This window comes from Dromaius novaehollandiae, chromosome 19 (assembly GCF_036370855.1).
Source record: "Dromaius novaehollandiae isolate bDroNov1 chromosome 19, bDroNov1.hap1, whole genome shotgun sequence".
Classification (NCBI taxonomy): domain Eukaryota; kingdom Metazoa; phylum Chordata; class Aves; order Casuariiformes; family Dromaiidae; genus Dromaius; species Dromaius novaehollandiae.
The window spans coordinates 9,607,495-9,624,830 of record NC_088116.1 but is presented as its reverse complement, the minus strand read 5'-3'; the positions used below and the strand labels follow the sequence as shown (position 1 = coordinate 9,624,830).

At 42.9% G+C, this 17,336-nt stretch overlaps 1 protein-coding gene across 4 annotated transcripts in view; it reads right to left on the bottom strand.

Moving 5' to 3' along the window:
• Window positions 1-17,336, bottom strand: part of LOC112987339 (SPNS lysolipid transporter 2, sphingosine-1-phosphate) — a 144,740-nt gene that overhangs the window by 27,117 nt on the left and 100,287 nt on the right. For 3 of the 4 annotated variants that reach the window (XR_010392299.1, XM_026107199.2, XM_064523429.1), the window contains exons 9-10: window positions 14,168-14,233; window positions 6,555-6,653 (exon numbers count right to left, since the gene is read on the bottom strand). Coding sequence is in view for 2 of the 4 variants with exons in the window: in XM_026107199.2 (XP_025962984.1) it covers window positions 6,555-6,653; window positions 14,168-14,233 (165 nt within the window). In the remaining 2 variants the exon portion in view is untranslated. The remainder of the gene's footprint in view (window positions 1-6,554; window positions 6,654-14,167; window positions 14,234-17,336) is intronic. The other variant, XR_010392300.1, reaches the window with a different exon arrangement.

Here is a 17,336-nt window from a genome sequence, read left to right as displayed (position 1 = left end):
TTCAGAGACAGTGACAATGATTTTCTAACCATTCATTGTTACTTTAAAAATTCCTTCATTCAGTAAGACGCAGCTGTCTGTGGCAGCAACATACTATGGAGTTAAAATGGTCTTGCGGCCCAAACAGAATCAAACTGTGCTCATCTTGTGTGGCATTCAGATATGTATTCCTGACCATGCTGAACCCAAGCTGACACCTTTGAAAACTATTTCTAAGAGCTTTAGTGTGAATGGAGCTCATGTGAATTCCCGCAAGATCCTCACAGTCAGACCACGAGTGGTATTTTTTCCATGTCCAGTATGGTGATACTGGATTTTCTTTAATGGGATTCTTTCACTTGCTTTAAGCATCCACTTTTTAGAAATACCCAGAACCTACATTTCTAACCAAAGTCACAGGAAATGACAGGTGCACAGCAATTCTGGAAAAATAAAAAATAGAACAAGCTGTGAACCCTTGGCAAAGAGCATTTTATATATGAGAAGTCATTTAGCTTTTAGGGCAGATTTAAATCTTGTCTGTTGCTGAATCAGCAGAAGGGGAAAGCTTGTTAGCTCATTGCAATGAGTAGATAAATCCTATATGCATTGATCTCCAGGTGCTTAATGCTCCCCTTTTTTTGCAGCTGCCAGCCATATCAAAGATTTGGGTTTTCCATGCACTATGAAAAAGGCTTTTAATGACTCAGCTCAGCCAGGACCAGAGAATTCCTGAAGTTAAAAATTATTGCTTCAGAGAAGAGAGAATAAGGGTGAGGGGCTGGGGTCTCTTTTCCTAGAGACTATTACCCTGACATGCGTACATGAGATGTTAGACCGCAAGGGCAAGGTCCATTTAAACCATCACAATCTGGGTCATGTGCAAGCATGACCGTGGGGGAAAGCCTTTAGAGGAGGAGTGATCCTGTTTGGGCTCCAGAGCAGCAGGCAAGCAGCTGGCACTTGCTCATGAATCAAAACATGAATGTGTTTCACGTGTCACCCGCTATCTCCATCAGGTGATGGAGGATGCTGCCTAAAGGCTGAGATGGGTGAAACAGAGATGATGTATCACACATACACTTGTATATATTATAAATATATAATATATATATGAACACGACTGTGCACTAGAATACTACAGTAAGTCACTTGTGATAGAAGCACTCCCAGCAGTGCTTCCCCAGCCACTAATCCTCATTACCACCAGCTTAGTGCCATCATGGGGCCGTGATCATATGATGGAGAAAGAATTCAGGCTGAAGACAAACTTCCAGGCTGAGCTTTCAAATGCAGTACCAGCGGCGGGGTGGGACAGCTCTTAAGAAGCAGTATCTGATAAATCATTATAAGAAACACTCACTGAAAACTTAATTTTGCTCTCATAGGAAGCAAGTCCTGAAAAACGAACAAGCTCTCCTGGTGACACTCCCTGGAAAGTGTCCTGGGCCAGAGGGGAGGCGGCTTTCATGAAACCCAACATGCTGCAGGAGCTACCAAGAGAGACGCCTCTGCTCCATCCCTGAAGTCCTACAACAGCAGTGGAATAATTTGCACAATTTTGCTACAGTATATGCTTTGCTTCCTTGAACTGCAGTTCATCTCCCCCTCTGCTCTGGCAGAGGTGCTACGCGCTCACTAGCAAGCACACAAAGGGCCATATTTGGGGTAAGGCTGTACAGGTCAGACAGGGACAAAAAGCCTAGACTGCAGCGTCGCATCGCAATGATCCACTTTGCTGTGCTACCCTGCTTTTAAGTCAGACAGCAGTGGATTTGAGACCCAACAGGTAATGAGATTTTAGCCTGGTGGCCTTTTTTAATCTAGCCAGCTGAACTGGAAAAAATGCTACTCCAGAGTAAGCATGTCCACAGATCTCCTGTAGAGTAGCCATAGCATTTAAAACCATACTATACAAATTTTAAACCAAAATACATGAATTCTACTTCCTCAAACAGACAATTCTTTACTTGCAGAACTGCTTTCTATAGGTATTCAGTATTTACTTGGATAGGTAAGTATCTCTGAAAGTAAATCATCAAAAGGCTGTCTCAAACTGGGACAAGAAGGCTGTGAAATCTGCAGCTCCAATTATAACTTTCATTAAAAAAGTATCTCAATTGCTGCATTTACTACAGTTTTCCTTGGAATGCCCCTAATCAAATGCGGATCTGCCTTGCTGATACTCTGCACCAGTGATAATTAACACTGTTCTGCTAACTACTTGCTAAAGGAAAGTCATTAGCATTCTTGCTATTTAAGTGGCTCATTAGATCTAGTTTATCAACCTATTCGCATAAGAAAGTTGAGGAAGGGAGAAAAGTGGAGGGTGACAAGCGATAGGCTTATTGTTAAAACTCTGCCAGGAAATATTAGGAGTTGCACAAAACCCCTTCAAAACAAAACAGCTCAGATTTGCTTACGATTAATTGTGAGGCCACTCACACTCGGACTTCGTTTTCAAAACAAAGAGCAGACGCCTCTTTGGACCCTTGCAGTCCCTGCTGCCAGGGAAGACAGTGTGCTGCAGCGCTGGGAACAGCCTTCGGCCCCCGGTCTGCTGAGAGGAGGCCGTCAGAGACCCAGCAATTCAGCTCACGTGCATAACTAGAGAGGGACAGATGGGGAGAGCCTTTGCAGGACCGTCAGCACACAGACGGGTGATCTGGGTGCCTCCTCGCAGCGCGGAGCTGCAGGGCCTGGCCATGCTCTCCTCGGCCTGGTGTGGCCGGGGGTTGAGATCCTCAGGTAACACTGAAGAAGCAGGAGCTGAGGTGGCCCGGATGGGTGGGTGTCTCCTCCATGACTACCAGGAGGCAGCTTTTAGCCCATCAAAAGTGCTGCTGGTGTAAGAGGCACCAGTGATCCCTGGCACTTAAAATACCATTCCTCACACCTTGATGCTACCGGGTGACAAACACATATAGGCAGGTTTCAAGCCCTAGACCTGCTGGACAGGGAGCCAAGAGAGAATTTAATAAAGCAGCAAGGTAACAGGGGAGACAGCAGCGCCAGGGCACCAAGGACAGCACGTGCCTGCAAAGGCAACTGCCTGGCACAGAGCGAGCGAGCAAAGCCTGCAGCAGGTGCCGTTTCTCAGCAGAGCCAGAAGCGGAGCAAGGACGGAGGAGGAGAGCACGTCACTGCTCACGTAGGAAGCAAGTCACAGGCCCAGAGGAAGAAAAGAAAATAACAAGAGTACCAAGGTATGGCCTCAAAACAAAAAATGACTGTCTGCACTGGGTTTGACTGAAGCAAAAGACTGCGTCAGTAAGTGGAGGAAAACTGCTGTTTGCGTGAAGAAATAACGCAGTCCCTGAGCGGGGAAGACAGGTACATGTATGCATGTGCACAATGCACACACACGCACAGACCCACTGGCACTTCTTTTAATAATTTGAGTCTACAGGACAGCAGAGGTATAACCAAAATTAATAGTACAAAGAGCTGGAGCTGTGATCCAACACGGGAAGTATTAACTGCATATAAAATGCTGCTCTTGGCTACCTCCACACAACTCTTCTGAGTTTGAAATGTGGCCTCGGAATTAGGGCACAGGAAGAGCAGTTAAAAGACCTTTATCTGATCTTTTATATTTGTGGAGGATTGGAGGTATTTCTTTTAACTGCTTTGTGCTTCAGCAACCATGTCTGCACAGTGGGACCTTCAAAAGATGGGGAAGTACTAAAGATATTTGGGTGTAATGCACTGAACAGGTGAAAGTTCTCACTAACTGCCTCAAGAACAAAGCATGGAGTTATACTCCAAGTCGTTAAACATTATTTATTTAAACTCTGCAGGTTCTCACAAGCGTCTTGAAAAAGTTACAGCTATCTAGGAATAAAAGCTATCTCATCTAATGAAATACTGCAGCAATGCTTCTTGTTTATGAATGAACAGGCAGCACTGATTTATAGTAATTGATCTCACTGTTTGGCAGGTAGCAAATTACAGCTGCCACCCTAAAACCTGCATTTGCATAGCTTCTTTGCAAGACAATCTTAAGACTTTTTACCATAATAAAACACCATCAAAGTGATCAATATTTAAACAGACATGAAAAAACCCACACATACAAGCTTCTTTCCACTTAGCTTTTAAATGGCAACACATACTTGACACTTTGGGTGATTGTAAGGAACTGCGTAAATGCGGAGCATGAATGTTACTGCATTGCAAGATTTGTAACTCGGGAAGACTATAGAAAAATCGGAGTCTGACCTTCAACTCTTACGGCACACCATAAGACAGAAAAGCACTCCCACACACAGGAATGCAGCTGTTAAATACCTTCTGCATTCCACATAAGGATTTTAAGATCAGTATAACATTTATTGGTACCCAGCAAACATACAGAGACAAATGGCCGAGACAGCTTAGTCCTGCAAGGACATGGGTATCTCTGAGTCTGTGCTAAGAGCACCACTAGAAAGTATCTCACTGTGACCTCCCCAAAACAATATAAGATTCCAGCCATATCTGCATCAAAACACTGCTCATTTAGTGAGGGAGTCTCAGATGGATGGTATTTTGTAAGCAGTCAGAAGAAACAAAGAAATGGCAGATCTTGGGGATCACCGAAACACCTCAAGTGATCAAGAGGCTGAACTTCACTAGGTGCTGAGCATGCCAGTTACTGAGGTTCATTTGATCTATCCTGCCTTCTCCCTCCCTCTCTCTGGACCTACATTCTGCTCTTGGTCTACCGCATGGTAAGTCTGGATTAACAGCAATTTGAATTGATGTCCTTAGGCTGAGGATTGCCCGAGTGAGTTTTCTATCCTGTGTTAAGGTCTCCATCCTGGAATTCAGCTGGATAATTCCAGGGACAGGAGCCTGCGGATTTTAACACTACGAATTGCTGGCTTGTCTCAGACCTACTGGGGAAGCCAGCTGTTTGCCCTTTCACGTTAAATAGTATTTGCTTTTTGGTGTTATGTGAAAGCTCCGGTTGACCTTTCAACCGTCGTAGCATGGGAGCGTGAGCCAGGCCAGGCGGCAGAACTGGATGCTGGTGCTGTAAATGCTTCAGTCCCGGTCCCCTTCCACAGAGGCTTGTGCTTGGATAGTCTCCTCTCCAGTGACAACTGCCCAACAACTACAGCATTAGAGAAGGCTAATTCAAAATCATAATTAATATTTTCCCAGTCTAAAGAAAGCCCAGGGCAGCCAATTAAATTGGCCTTATACATATTTCAGACAGGCGTCCTTAAGTAACTCACAACTCGCTTGGTCTCTGAACACCAGTATGGCAAGGCACATTATTTTCTACAACCAAAGTCCTTTCTAATCTGTGACACTAAAGAGCCCTAGGCAACTTTCAAGATTAATTGCAATCATTGAGGGTCCTGCCCCCCTCTCTCCTCGACGTCTCTCTTTGGTAACGAAAAGAAAGAACACGCGACGGAGTCACCCGAGACAACCCTGCCTGCCTCCCACGGCCTGCGCCCGCCGCGCCAGCCTGCCTACTCCGTTTCCCTCCTCGACACCCTCTCCCTTCCCCGCCCCTGCGCAGAGCAGTCTCTCCCAGTGATTCGCTCCTTCCCACCACTTTCCAATACTTTCTAGAAGATCATTTCTCCTGGGGTGAAAAGCTCTCCCAGAGCTCTGAAGTACATAAAGACTAAGCTGAGTTATACGTATTTATTCTCTTGGGATATTTCTCAGTTCCTTGGTCCATTCAGTCTTATCTGCATCTGTCTCTTCAGGTAAGCTTCAGAGGAACTGGGTTGTTTCTGTGAGTTGGCATTCAAAAGTAAATGTGTGTATATATATATATCTAAACATACATATATATATGTATATACACACATACATACATACATATATGTAGTGTGTCATCTGCAGCCTCCTTCAGTGGTGAAATATGTGCCCAACATCTATGAGATGTGTAGAAGAGAAATGTTTGTTTAAAAAAAAATTACATTTCTCAAGGTTTATATTTTGAGCTAGGAATGTTTTCTGATGGCAGCTTTTGCAGCAGGTTCTGTTGTTTTGCTCCACGCTAGGATTGTGCTGGACTAAGAAGGGTCTTTAATCAGACCAAAGCCAACAAGTACAGCAGCAATAGAAAGCAATACTACTAATAAAAATGAAACACACACATCCATCCTGCCGTGGATTTTGTACCATCATTTATAACAACACAGAGCAGATTTAAAATATCAGCAGATCAGAACAGCTGCATGTTGTTACTCTCAAGGAAATATTTGCCTTATGAGACCAGATACATAGTTAAACACACCACTCTCTTCCAATCTAATTCCTAATGGACCTATGTCCACACCACAAAAGCCACCACTCTTCTCCATAAACTTTACAAATGCCCTAGACTAAAAAGATTTAGAAGCTCACTTTGCCTCCCAAAGTGGTCCTTCCAAGTTTGAACTCTAGCCCACAGATAATATAACCATGCAAGAAAGTTGCACTGCTGCAAACCATCTGATTCCCATTCCACCGATAAATACAGACCTGCCTTTCCCAGCATGGCTTAACTTGGCATTTTAGACAAGCAGTTAGTATATAGAAACAGACTTGGGCAAACAACCCTGCCAAAACCCACTGTGAACACTTACAAATCCAATCAGATAAGGACTGCCAGCATCTCCCAGGAGGTGTGAGGTGAAACTCTGCAAGGCCACTGCGGTTGCACGACGTGTTGGAATGACCACATACTGCAAAGAAGAAGGGGAAGGAAAATAAATACGTAAGGAAACTTGGCAGAAGAACCTCTCCAGCTATCTTGTACTGCTCAATTTATGTCCAGGTTGGGACAATGTGAAGAAGCTCCCCCAGATTTCAGCGGCAGACACGGTGCCGTGGGTAGCTTGGGCAACTGGAAGGCTCTGCGACCACTCCTAGCTTTCCAGTACTGCAGATGGCAGGTGTTTAGGAGAGGAAGCTTTGTCCGGTCTGCACCCTTCCTCTCAACCACACTGAATGCATGAAAGTCACTAACAACACGGGCTCCGAGGTGTTTCAATACATTGCCCACAGGGTTATTTTTCCATCAGGCAAGTATTTTGCTTGGCTGATGGGGCAGCAAAGTCTGAGATTGCTCAGCACTGTCAGCCTTCAGAACGAGGACTTTGCTGAAAGCTAGGATGCTGTGTTTTTTTCCATATTCAAGTTAGAATTTTATTTTCTAAGCCATAAGCAATTCAAATTAGTATGGAAGGCCACACATTCTCACCTCCATCTCTAAGTGCTTTATTTTTCTCCCAAGAATTTGGTATTCCACTTGTGAAAGTTAACAGAGACACATTAGGGAAATTATCCAGAGCCAAGATACTGTAATCTGGTCTCCAGTCCTCTTAAAGGACATGGCACCCCAAGCCAGATCACACAGTATCAATTTGACTCCACAGTATCAATGGAAAACAGGTATTCATTTCTCCATTAAGGGATCAGACTTACAGAAAACAGGACTCTAACCATGAAAGGGGATGAAAGATTCAAACAAACAAACAAACAAATATCCCCACTAACACCCACAGTCCTGTGGAAATACCTTAGTTCTATACCACACATTTATGAGCAGAAAAAAGTAATTGTCTCATGCATAAAACTTGTGAAACAAGCTGGCTAAGAACATCTGCACCAAGCCCATATCTCCCAGTGCAGAAAGTGAGCCTGTCTTGATTTAAAGGCTGTAAGTACTGAAGAATTCACTAGGTCCCTAAATGCAAGTGGATTTTTTCCACTCCCAACAACTGAATCTTGTTCTGCCTTTTCTGTTTCTTTGAAGAGCCATCTACCCTGCCAGAAATTAGTCTCTTGGTTAGCTCGTTGCAGGCTGTGATCCCTTTTACTGTTCCCCCCTCTCTCTGACGGGCTATCTTTAGTCTTTCTCTGGAAGGCATGCCTTCCCAGCCTTCAGCTCATCCTTGCGATGCTTTCCTGAAGCCATTTATTAATTAAATGTGACATTTCAGGATTGGTATATCTCCAGCTAGAGCTACACAGGGATTAATTTACCTTACGTGACTGAGTTATGGAGAACTAACTGCTTAACAGTGACATATCTCAGATCACAGAATCTGAAGCACCGTTTCAGTGCTGATCACTTCCTTTCAGGGAGGAAGATGAGTTGCCCATTAAAAAAGAACAGCATTGAGAAAATCCACAGTAAAAGAGAACTCATGCCTCTTTACAATGATCATCTCATTTCAAACAGACACATTTTGGAATTATGGGTAAAATTAAATGCTTTTTCTTAGGATTTTACCATATGCCTTGAAAATGACCTGCATTACTGCTTTGACAAAGCTGCAAATGCACATTGCTAATGCAGTCTGATGCCTCACGCTAAATCGGTGCACTCCCAAACTCCTGGGCTGCCATAGAAGAACGAAGTACGATTAGCTCCACAGCAGCCACACGGCTATGGATGTTAGACGCTATCCTCCTTTTGCATCAAGGAGCTCAAAACAGACTTGAAGGCTCACAGAACCCCCAAGAGGAAAATAAGATCTAACCTTTATTGGAGGCACAGAGCCATACTGAAGCTCAGACTGTGAAACAGAAGGAGAGCAACACAATTCATTACCATTCCCCAAAGACACAGGGTAATGGACACAACCTGAATAGATCAGACAGAAGGAAAAAACAAATGGATTACTGTTGTTCTTCCAACCTGGCCCCAGTTCCTACAGGTGCAATGGAGCAGGATTCTGCAAGAGTTGTTTGGGAAAAAGGCATTTGAGAAGATAAAGTGAAACTCTACCTAATTCAAGAGGGCAGAGCTGGACAGACGTGAGAAACAGTCAGTTTTAAACTTACTTTAAAATATTTTTCTTGCTATAAAGTTCATGAGAGCTAAATGAGAAAAGAAAGCCTGCCTGGCTCTACATTCTGTACATTTCTTAGCAAAAGGACAAAGGAAGTTGCAAATTTAGTCAAAACATGCCATTTTCAATGAGTGGCAGTGAATTAGCTCCAGTTGGAGAGAGAACTTTGAATGATACCTGCATCATATATATGTGTATGTCTCTGTACAGATACATACACAAATATACATTCACACATACACATATTATAAATAATTTTGCATGCATATCTGTATTATGTATACATTCAGTTTTTCAAGTAGCAAAACAAGTTCCAAAATGTTTTCATTTTGCCTACCTAAAGAACTTATTGATGGTTGAAACAAGACTGCCATATACTTTATAGTGCCAAATAACTTCATAAGTTTAGCCTGGAATCCTAGTGACCAAAAAAGCATGCAGCAAACAAAGGAACATGAGATTTTTCCTCCTCCTCCTCTAAAAGGTTGTTGGAGAGAAAAAAGGCTCAAAACAAGATCACCAAAACACAAAAACACTCCACCCTTATTCCTGCTTAAAAAGTATTTTATTCCGATGGGGCGGAAATAGTTGGCGGCAAACATTAGCTACTGTTCTAGGAAGACAGCAGTAAATTACAGCCCTAAACAGGCATTTTGATACTAAAATAGACCTAAATTCAAACCATACATGGCCTGGTTTGAACATCCCACAGAAACTGGAGGTGGGAGAGCCACAGCAGGCTAGGCGGAAGTCTGTGGGATGGTCCTGGCGCATCTCTGGCTCCAGGTTCAGGCGCACACAGCACGCAGGCTGGGCAAGAGGCTGACCAAGCAGCTCTGGCAAACCTCGCCTCTTTAAATAGAGGTTCAGAAAGGCCGTGGTTTACTGCTGACATTCCCTTCCTGTAGTGAAACCAGCAGAATTAGTTGTCCTGAAAAAAAGTGAAGTTACCCAGGAAAGCCAAGGTGTGATCACCCTCCCCCAGTGAGAGGCCACGTGCCAAAGAGGTAAGTTCAGATGTTTGAGTCTTTGATAGAAAACTCTGTGCTCTAAAACAATTTCACACTCTTCTGGGTCAGACAGGAATCTTTGAGACATCGCCCGTAGATTTCTTTCAGCGCCAAAGGCAAAGGAAACACACTCCTGGCCACTGGCAGAGCTCGGGAATAGCCCAGGCGTCCGAGTTGTAACTACCGTTCAGAAGAGGTAAAGGCTGCGATCGAGAGGAACCAGCCTGAGAGTGACCCTTCACTAAAGCTAACAACTCACAGGTAGACACTGTCTAAAAGAATACTTTAAAATCAAATAAAGGAGGGCTGGGCTGGTCCCTGAGTCAAAGCACAGCAGCGAGAAGCGTGCAGCTCTCTACAAGCCCTTGGCCCCCAGGGGCATGCAGAGATGCCCCTTGGTGCATCCCTCCCGGGCAGAGCCGGCACACGCGTTTGAAGCAGGCTGTGTACTTTCATTCATAAGCATTCCCCACCCTGCCCTAAAATCTAATCCACAGCGCTCTATCGATCAGGGATTACCAGTGTGTGGAAGCACACTGAGAGAAGCAATAATGAGAACTTCTGGAAATGCTGTCTCTTCACTGGTAAAAATAGGACACTGTTTTATACTGTAAAAACAATTCTCTTTAATTTATATGGAAGGTAATCAGAATAAAAGCATACATTCCCCCATGCCTGCAGCACGACCATGCACCAGTCAGTCTACACCTGTTTTAAGCCTAAAGGCAGACTTTGACTCCACAACAAAACATTAAGGCTCATCTCCTCCATGGCAGCTCATGACCACTTAAAAAGAACTAATGTTATAAAAGAAGAAGGAAATATGGGGAACATTTTTGCATGAGCATCAAGGGGCTTTGCATACACTGGAGGATGGCTTTTTTGCAGCAAAGACCTAAAAAGATTGTGATCTCAATAGCTGAGGCCCTTTAAATTACCTACTGGCTCTTACACAAAAATGCCATCAAGCCTCTATCCATCATCTATATTTCTGAGATGAGCTATGGAGGAAAAACCCCACTATTAAGACTAGATTCTACAAAGTCCTAAGCACTCAAGGATGAAAGCACTCGGCATGTCTCAATGTTACACACTTGCCTGCTGCACTGCAGCTCATTCATTATTGCTGTTACAAGGCAGTTTTAATGCTACTTTGGGGTTCTGGTAATTTTGAGGCCAATTTGCAAAGATGGCTGATAAAATCTGTTTCATAATTAGCATGCACCATAAGAACCACCCGCCCCCCTTCCCTAAGCACCATCTGAGCATGTGCCTGGGAGGAGATTTGGAGAGTCGTGCTCAGGAGAATAAGGTCTGTTTTGTACAAATTTGCATTTGGAACAAATATAAGCGTTTAAAATCTCAGGCAGGGTAGTACATTCTGCAGTGCTGACAGTTTATCAAATCTAGCTGTTACCACCTTTTACTGCAGACAATTTGAGGAGCTGCATACAGACTGCTACACCAGCAAGAAGAGAAGAGCAGCAGAAATGTGAAGCTATGAAAAGCCAACATTTAAATATGAAGATAATAAGCAAGCATCCTTGTTTTGCCAGGGAACTTAAACTTGCAAAACCTCTGAAGCTCCTTACCAGCTTGCCAGATAGGTCTCTTAAGCAGTCGTGAGATTTGTAAATCCTGGGACAGCTGTGATAAATCACTTAGGCTGCAGTCTCCGAAAGCCTCACTTCTGGCATAAGTCTACTCTCCCTGAAATCCATGGGAACAGAGTTCAGCCTATACTGAGAGCTTTTTATCCATGAAAATGGGATAATATTTATGTACATCATGAAAGTGTTGTTAGGCTTACACTAATAATGCTTTTAAACTCTTTACCAGCCTCAGGCAAGAACTGACATGCATCTGATTACACAAAATAAATAGTAATCAGTAGAAATTAATTTACCATACATTTAAAGTGCATCTAGCTAAAGCCCTTCCACACCTTTCTCTGGCTAGGACTTCTTATAAAGCTGTCTATCAAATGAGGTTATAACCCTGGCTCTCACCTATCGTCTGACTAAACATCCTCTCAAAACCCTTATGTAATATAAACATACTTCAGATAATCTGTTTACAGGCTTGTACTGATCTGAGTGGATGTTTACATTTATTTGTATAGCGCTTTTACAGGCCTTCTCACCATGATAATGCATTGAACTAAGCATTATATATGACAATCAGTTCATTTATCTATGTGGACAAAGTGAAGACCTAGTTCAAGAGTTGGCATCAATTACCAATTCCAATTTTGAACATATTTGTAGTTTCTTCTTATGCTTTCTCTCATTTGTAGTGTTTTGGAAACAGGAGCTTAGAAATGATTTCCAACGATTTCTTATGGAGTTCCTTTACACTAAAGCAACATAAACTGCAGACGCATCCCTGCAAAATGCAATGGAATATATGATGCCAGCCACATAAGACAGATGTCAAACCCCATAAAAGCTATTAAAAAGCTTCATCCTGAAGTCACATTGAAATCTACACAAATAATCTTAATAATTAAAATGGGAGAATGATTGCATTCTTAGCAGATTTGATAACAACTAAGTGTTTGTGAGAAAAACACCTTCAAGGTATTAGCTTGAGATAATGTTAGTCCAGCTGCAGTTCTCATTTCTGGTACAGATTTTCTGAAGGACCCCGAATGTGTCTGACAGGTACCCTCTGTCCAGCTGAGCTATGCTGGCACCAGAGATTACTACCCCAGCTGCTCATGGAGAGTCCCTGCTGCAGGACTGCAAATGTGCCACGTGGCCAACCCCTTACCTGTTTCAGCCAAAGCTGGTGAGGATATCAAAGAGCTGCTGTTTAAACCAGTCCAGCTAATTTTGACCAGAGAGAGTTGGGACCACTCCTGTGAACATCACAGCCAAAGGCAGGATGGGAGGATAAGCTCTGGCAGGAGGCAGTAATGAGCAACTACAAATATTGTACCATAATTTCCTCCTCAGCACAGCTGTTTGTAGACTGCACATCTGTCTCAATGTTCAGGTACAACTGAATGGATGGCCGTAACAGCCCTGAACGTGGCACAAGCTGCAAAACCCGCATTAAGTACGTGGTAAACACCCGTTCTGCCTATGAGGAACTCCATCATGCCACAGCTGAAGCGGTAGGAGGAACCAAGCTCTGCAAAAGCGATCTGAGCTACCGAAGTATATCTACAGCCTATGTTTCTCTGTGCCTCACACCCATCTGAGACATGTGGAATTAACGACACTGCCCTAGCTCACAGCACGGTCTCTGCACAAACGAGTTAAAGACTGAAAGTTCATCAGGTAAGGCAGTTCTGGCAACTACAGTGGTACCTTAAATATATGAACACAGCCTTTAACTTAAGTCTTGCTGAAAAGAAACAGAATTTAAGCAGAAGCTTGAAATTCTTTGCTGAAAGAATGTATCAACACCGAAGCCTTTATATCTAGAAATACTGAGCCCGACTGTTTTTTCATTGACATTTGCATAAACAATGAATACAAGTCAAGGGAGTTTTCTATGGATGCCAGCCTAGTTATATTTTTAGCTCTGTCAACAACCTGCCAAAGGACCTCAGGCAAGTCCTGTAATGGCTACGTGCCCTAATATCTTTCTTTTTCATACAATAAGCAACAAGTAACCTCCCTCACAATGGGACTTCAAGATACGACGTATTTGAAAGGTTCTGTAATCCTCAGATGCAAGCATCTAGAAAACATGCAAGCATTTCTAACAAACATCCAGACTATTTCGCATGAAAATCTAGTTGCTGAAGTCAGCTTTCTGATTGGAAAGACTTAAAAAGCTTTTTGGTGGACAGAGAATGGAAAATGAAGGACATGAGGTGAAAAATCCCTGACAGTTTCCTCTTGGAATAGGTGGACATAGTCCAGAATTTCTTTATACTTTCTTTTCCTCTCTCCTCTCCCAGAGGTGGTTTTCTATTGTGTATGTGTTGAATGCTAAGTTTGCTGGAGTTAAGCCAGAGAGAGAGGGAGATGGCTGCCTTTGTGGCCAGAGGAGGGAGGAAGGGAAGGATTTCCTATTACAGAACAAAGCCAATAGGGATTATTGATAACAAAATCCAATAATGTGCTGACTATTCAGAAAAGCTGGCTGAATTCTTTGTATGTGGAGTTTTGCACAAATACTTAGAATTTGGGGAAACTATTTGATGGTGTCCCTTCTGGACACTCACTTTCCTTGTTGCTCAGAGCAAAGGAAGAGAATTTCTCTTTCCTTCTCTCCATCTAACTCTCCTTTTCAGCAATAAAAAAAGGCAAAAATAGAACAGGCTGAAGCTGGGACTAGGCATTTGGAAGAAATGTGAACTTCAAGTTGTTCTTATAAGCTGACAAACTGCTCTGGCCCCCAAAGGAGAAAGATGCTGTTCCAATGTACACTCACCATTAGTATGTCTGCTGTGATAGCCCAGTTTGAAAACAGAAGAGTTTCTCCGATAAAAATGCAAATCTGTTGTAACAAAACACACAAAAAGGAGAAGATTTATTCACTTGACATTGAAAGGAAAAATAACCTGTCACAAATTTTCCTTTGTTGCTTATTTGTATCAAACCTACTCAAAGGATTCTTCTGTACACAGTACATTCCTCGTTACTGTTGTGGTTTATCCCAAACGCAGAAATCTATAGATTTTTATCTGAAGTCTGAGGGGGTTGGCCTGCAACTTCATTAGTGCAAACTGTTTATGATCTACAGAACAGCTAAATAAAAGGCTGACACCTTTGCTGACAGCTGAACATGACAAACCAACAAGAAGAGACACTCTGGGGATTCCACACTTGAACAATCAGTTTCGGAAAGCGAGTTAGAAAGGGCAAAATGGCCACAATTCCCCCAAATGCAGTCAGTTTCTTCACTAGGAATCAAGTTGTATGTTGAGCTCTGCAGCAAACCAGATGAGGTTCTCTACTCGCTCCATGCAAGACTCCTTCCCGCCCCTTCTGGCACACCCATTTCTTTTTTGAGGGGGACATAGTTCTAGCCATTGTAAAAACAACTTAAGCACTATATTGGTTAATACCTGTGTACAGTCAACAACCTGTATATAGCTACAGTCAACACAGGGCTTAAGTATGGGGTTTGCAGCATCAGTCTGTTACAGTGAAATGGAATTCTTGGCTCTTTGTGGAGACAGTCAACAAGATGCACTAAAAGCCCTATGGCTGTAGTTGGACAGGAGTATTTTTTTCTAAGTGTGTGGTATAAACAGCCACCATGTATCCTTCCCATGTCCTGCACTCCCTCCACACTTACTCTTATGCCCAAATTGTCTCCTCAGTTGTGCTGGTACAACTGTGCCAAGCAGGGAGTCAGGTAACTGAAACAGCAAAGAATCTTTTCTTTTAAAGGGGGAGGAAGATTTTTTACTTATTTTTAACCCAAATCACTTCCCTGATGCAGTTCACTAAACGGTTCCACAAACAGCTATAGCAGTTGAAGAACTGGCAATGGTCGTCAAGCGGAGAAACTATGAAACCTGGTCCTATCATTGAAAGAAATGTTCATCAAACTGCAACCTAATGGAGCAAGGGTGACATGGCTTCAAGGGGAACACTGCCTCCATCAAAAAGCTTCTTATACATATTTCGATCATCAACATTTTGCTTTTATGCTGTAGCTTAACAATTTAACAGACATGAGCTTTCAAAGAAATGTAGGTTCAACAGGATGAAACAAGAAGAGAAAGTCTTCCACGCACACTTTTCCATCTTCCTTTGAATATTGTGAAGAGCAGAATACATAGATGACAAATTATTTGAATAATTAATCTTAAAAGTATCAACTCCCCCCCAAGAAGGCAAGCAAAAATCATTTACAAGATCTTCCCCAAAGGCTGTTCTTTGCCTAACTAGCCCTATTATTTCATGTGGCAGGTAGAAAGAAAATATTACTCCTGGAATCCCTGTTGGTAGACAGAGATTAACAGCAATGGAGATCTGGATTAGGTAACTGAAGATTCCTCTTTTAATTATCCTATGTTCTTTCATATGTTCAGTTTTTGTTGTGTTGAACAAGGCACAAAATTCATTAACAGAGTAAAGCCAGCAAGAAATACATGGCGCACTTGGCTTTGAGGAAAAATTCAGATGGATAACATTTTTGCTTTTCTAGTGAGTTTTGACAGGCTCTGATAGTCACAGCCACTGCCCCAGTTCCTGTTGCTGGCATATGCAGCCTGGGGTGAGGGAAGTTGGTGGTTATGGGTCTGATGTGACTAAGGCATTTGTCTTTCCCTCACTTCTGGCTGAAATTGCCTAAACCCCTCCAACCATCATGTCACTGCCACGAATAGTTTGCTTTATTTAGCCTAGTCTTACGCACTGACCTACAGAAAGCTTCCTCTATTTGTTTCTAAAATTATCTTTGTTTCCCATACACTCCCCTTCCCTATTCCCCTCTTTTTGTGACTGGCTCTGCTTCCTCTGTGATGGTGTCTGGGCCAGTCATTATGGCCCAGCTGCTGAGCAAGGAAATCTCCCCCTTCCATTTTCCCACTGCCCACCGGTCTGCCTTGAACTTGGCTCTCACTGGAGAGGACAACTGCTGACCCAAGAAACACAGATCCAATGAATCAAGGTGCTGACAGAAGTTGAAGCCATGTGTCATGTAGTAAGGGCGTACCAAAGCCCCAGGTGGGCTCTCATGGCCACATTGAAATTGTCCTATTACAGCTTTAGAGCCACTCTTGCTGGATAGATTAAAGTAAGCTTGGGAAAGATGCAATCACACTTCCGAACGCAGTCTCAACATGCCCTATCTTTTCATAAATTATTATGAACAAGCAACTGCTTGCCTTAGGGTTATATAAATTACACACATACATACATATGAATTATTACATACAGAAAGTAAACCTTGCCCCCTCCTGCAGGAATTCAGCATAAGCCTTGTGAACCACAAAAATGTTACAAACTTCAGAGCACATCAGTTTTGAATTGCTGAATGTGTATTTCACCCAACACATTTTCATCAAACGCATGCTTCATATGTGGATACCGATAAAAGAGAAACAGGAGGAAGATCAAAAATCAGGACAAAAGATACTGACATTAAAAAAAAGTCAGTCCTTCGGCTGCTAATGGGGATTTATAAAAATAAGTTCTCCTACTGCAAAAGGCATATGAGGATATGTGACATTTCTGCTGGAGAGAGGCTCTAGGGATGCTTACTTCAAATAGGGCAGCCTCCAGAGCAGATCAATAGCTCCCAAAATGGTCACAGTTTTGACTCCTCACACGCTTTTAGAATCCTCATTTTACACTGAGGTTTCAGCTACAGAGACGTACTGTATCTTCTTCTCGATCCAGCTGCATCGTATAGTACCTCACCAATTTCATTTGGTGTCCAGTTGCTCACCTCTGATGAGCTGATAGGAGTTATGTCCCCATCTAGTCTTTCTCAGGAGCTGCTTATGTGATCAGAGCTAGCAAATTCTGATCCCCAATAATGATAAGTAAAGTAGATTTTGGAGGGTTCACACCAGCAGATCTTCCAGCTGATCTAAGCAGGTTATAAACTATGGCAGATAAACTGCTTCCAAGGCTATTTGCAA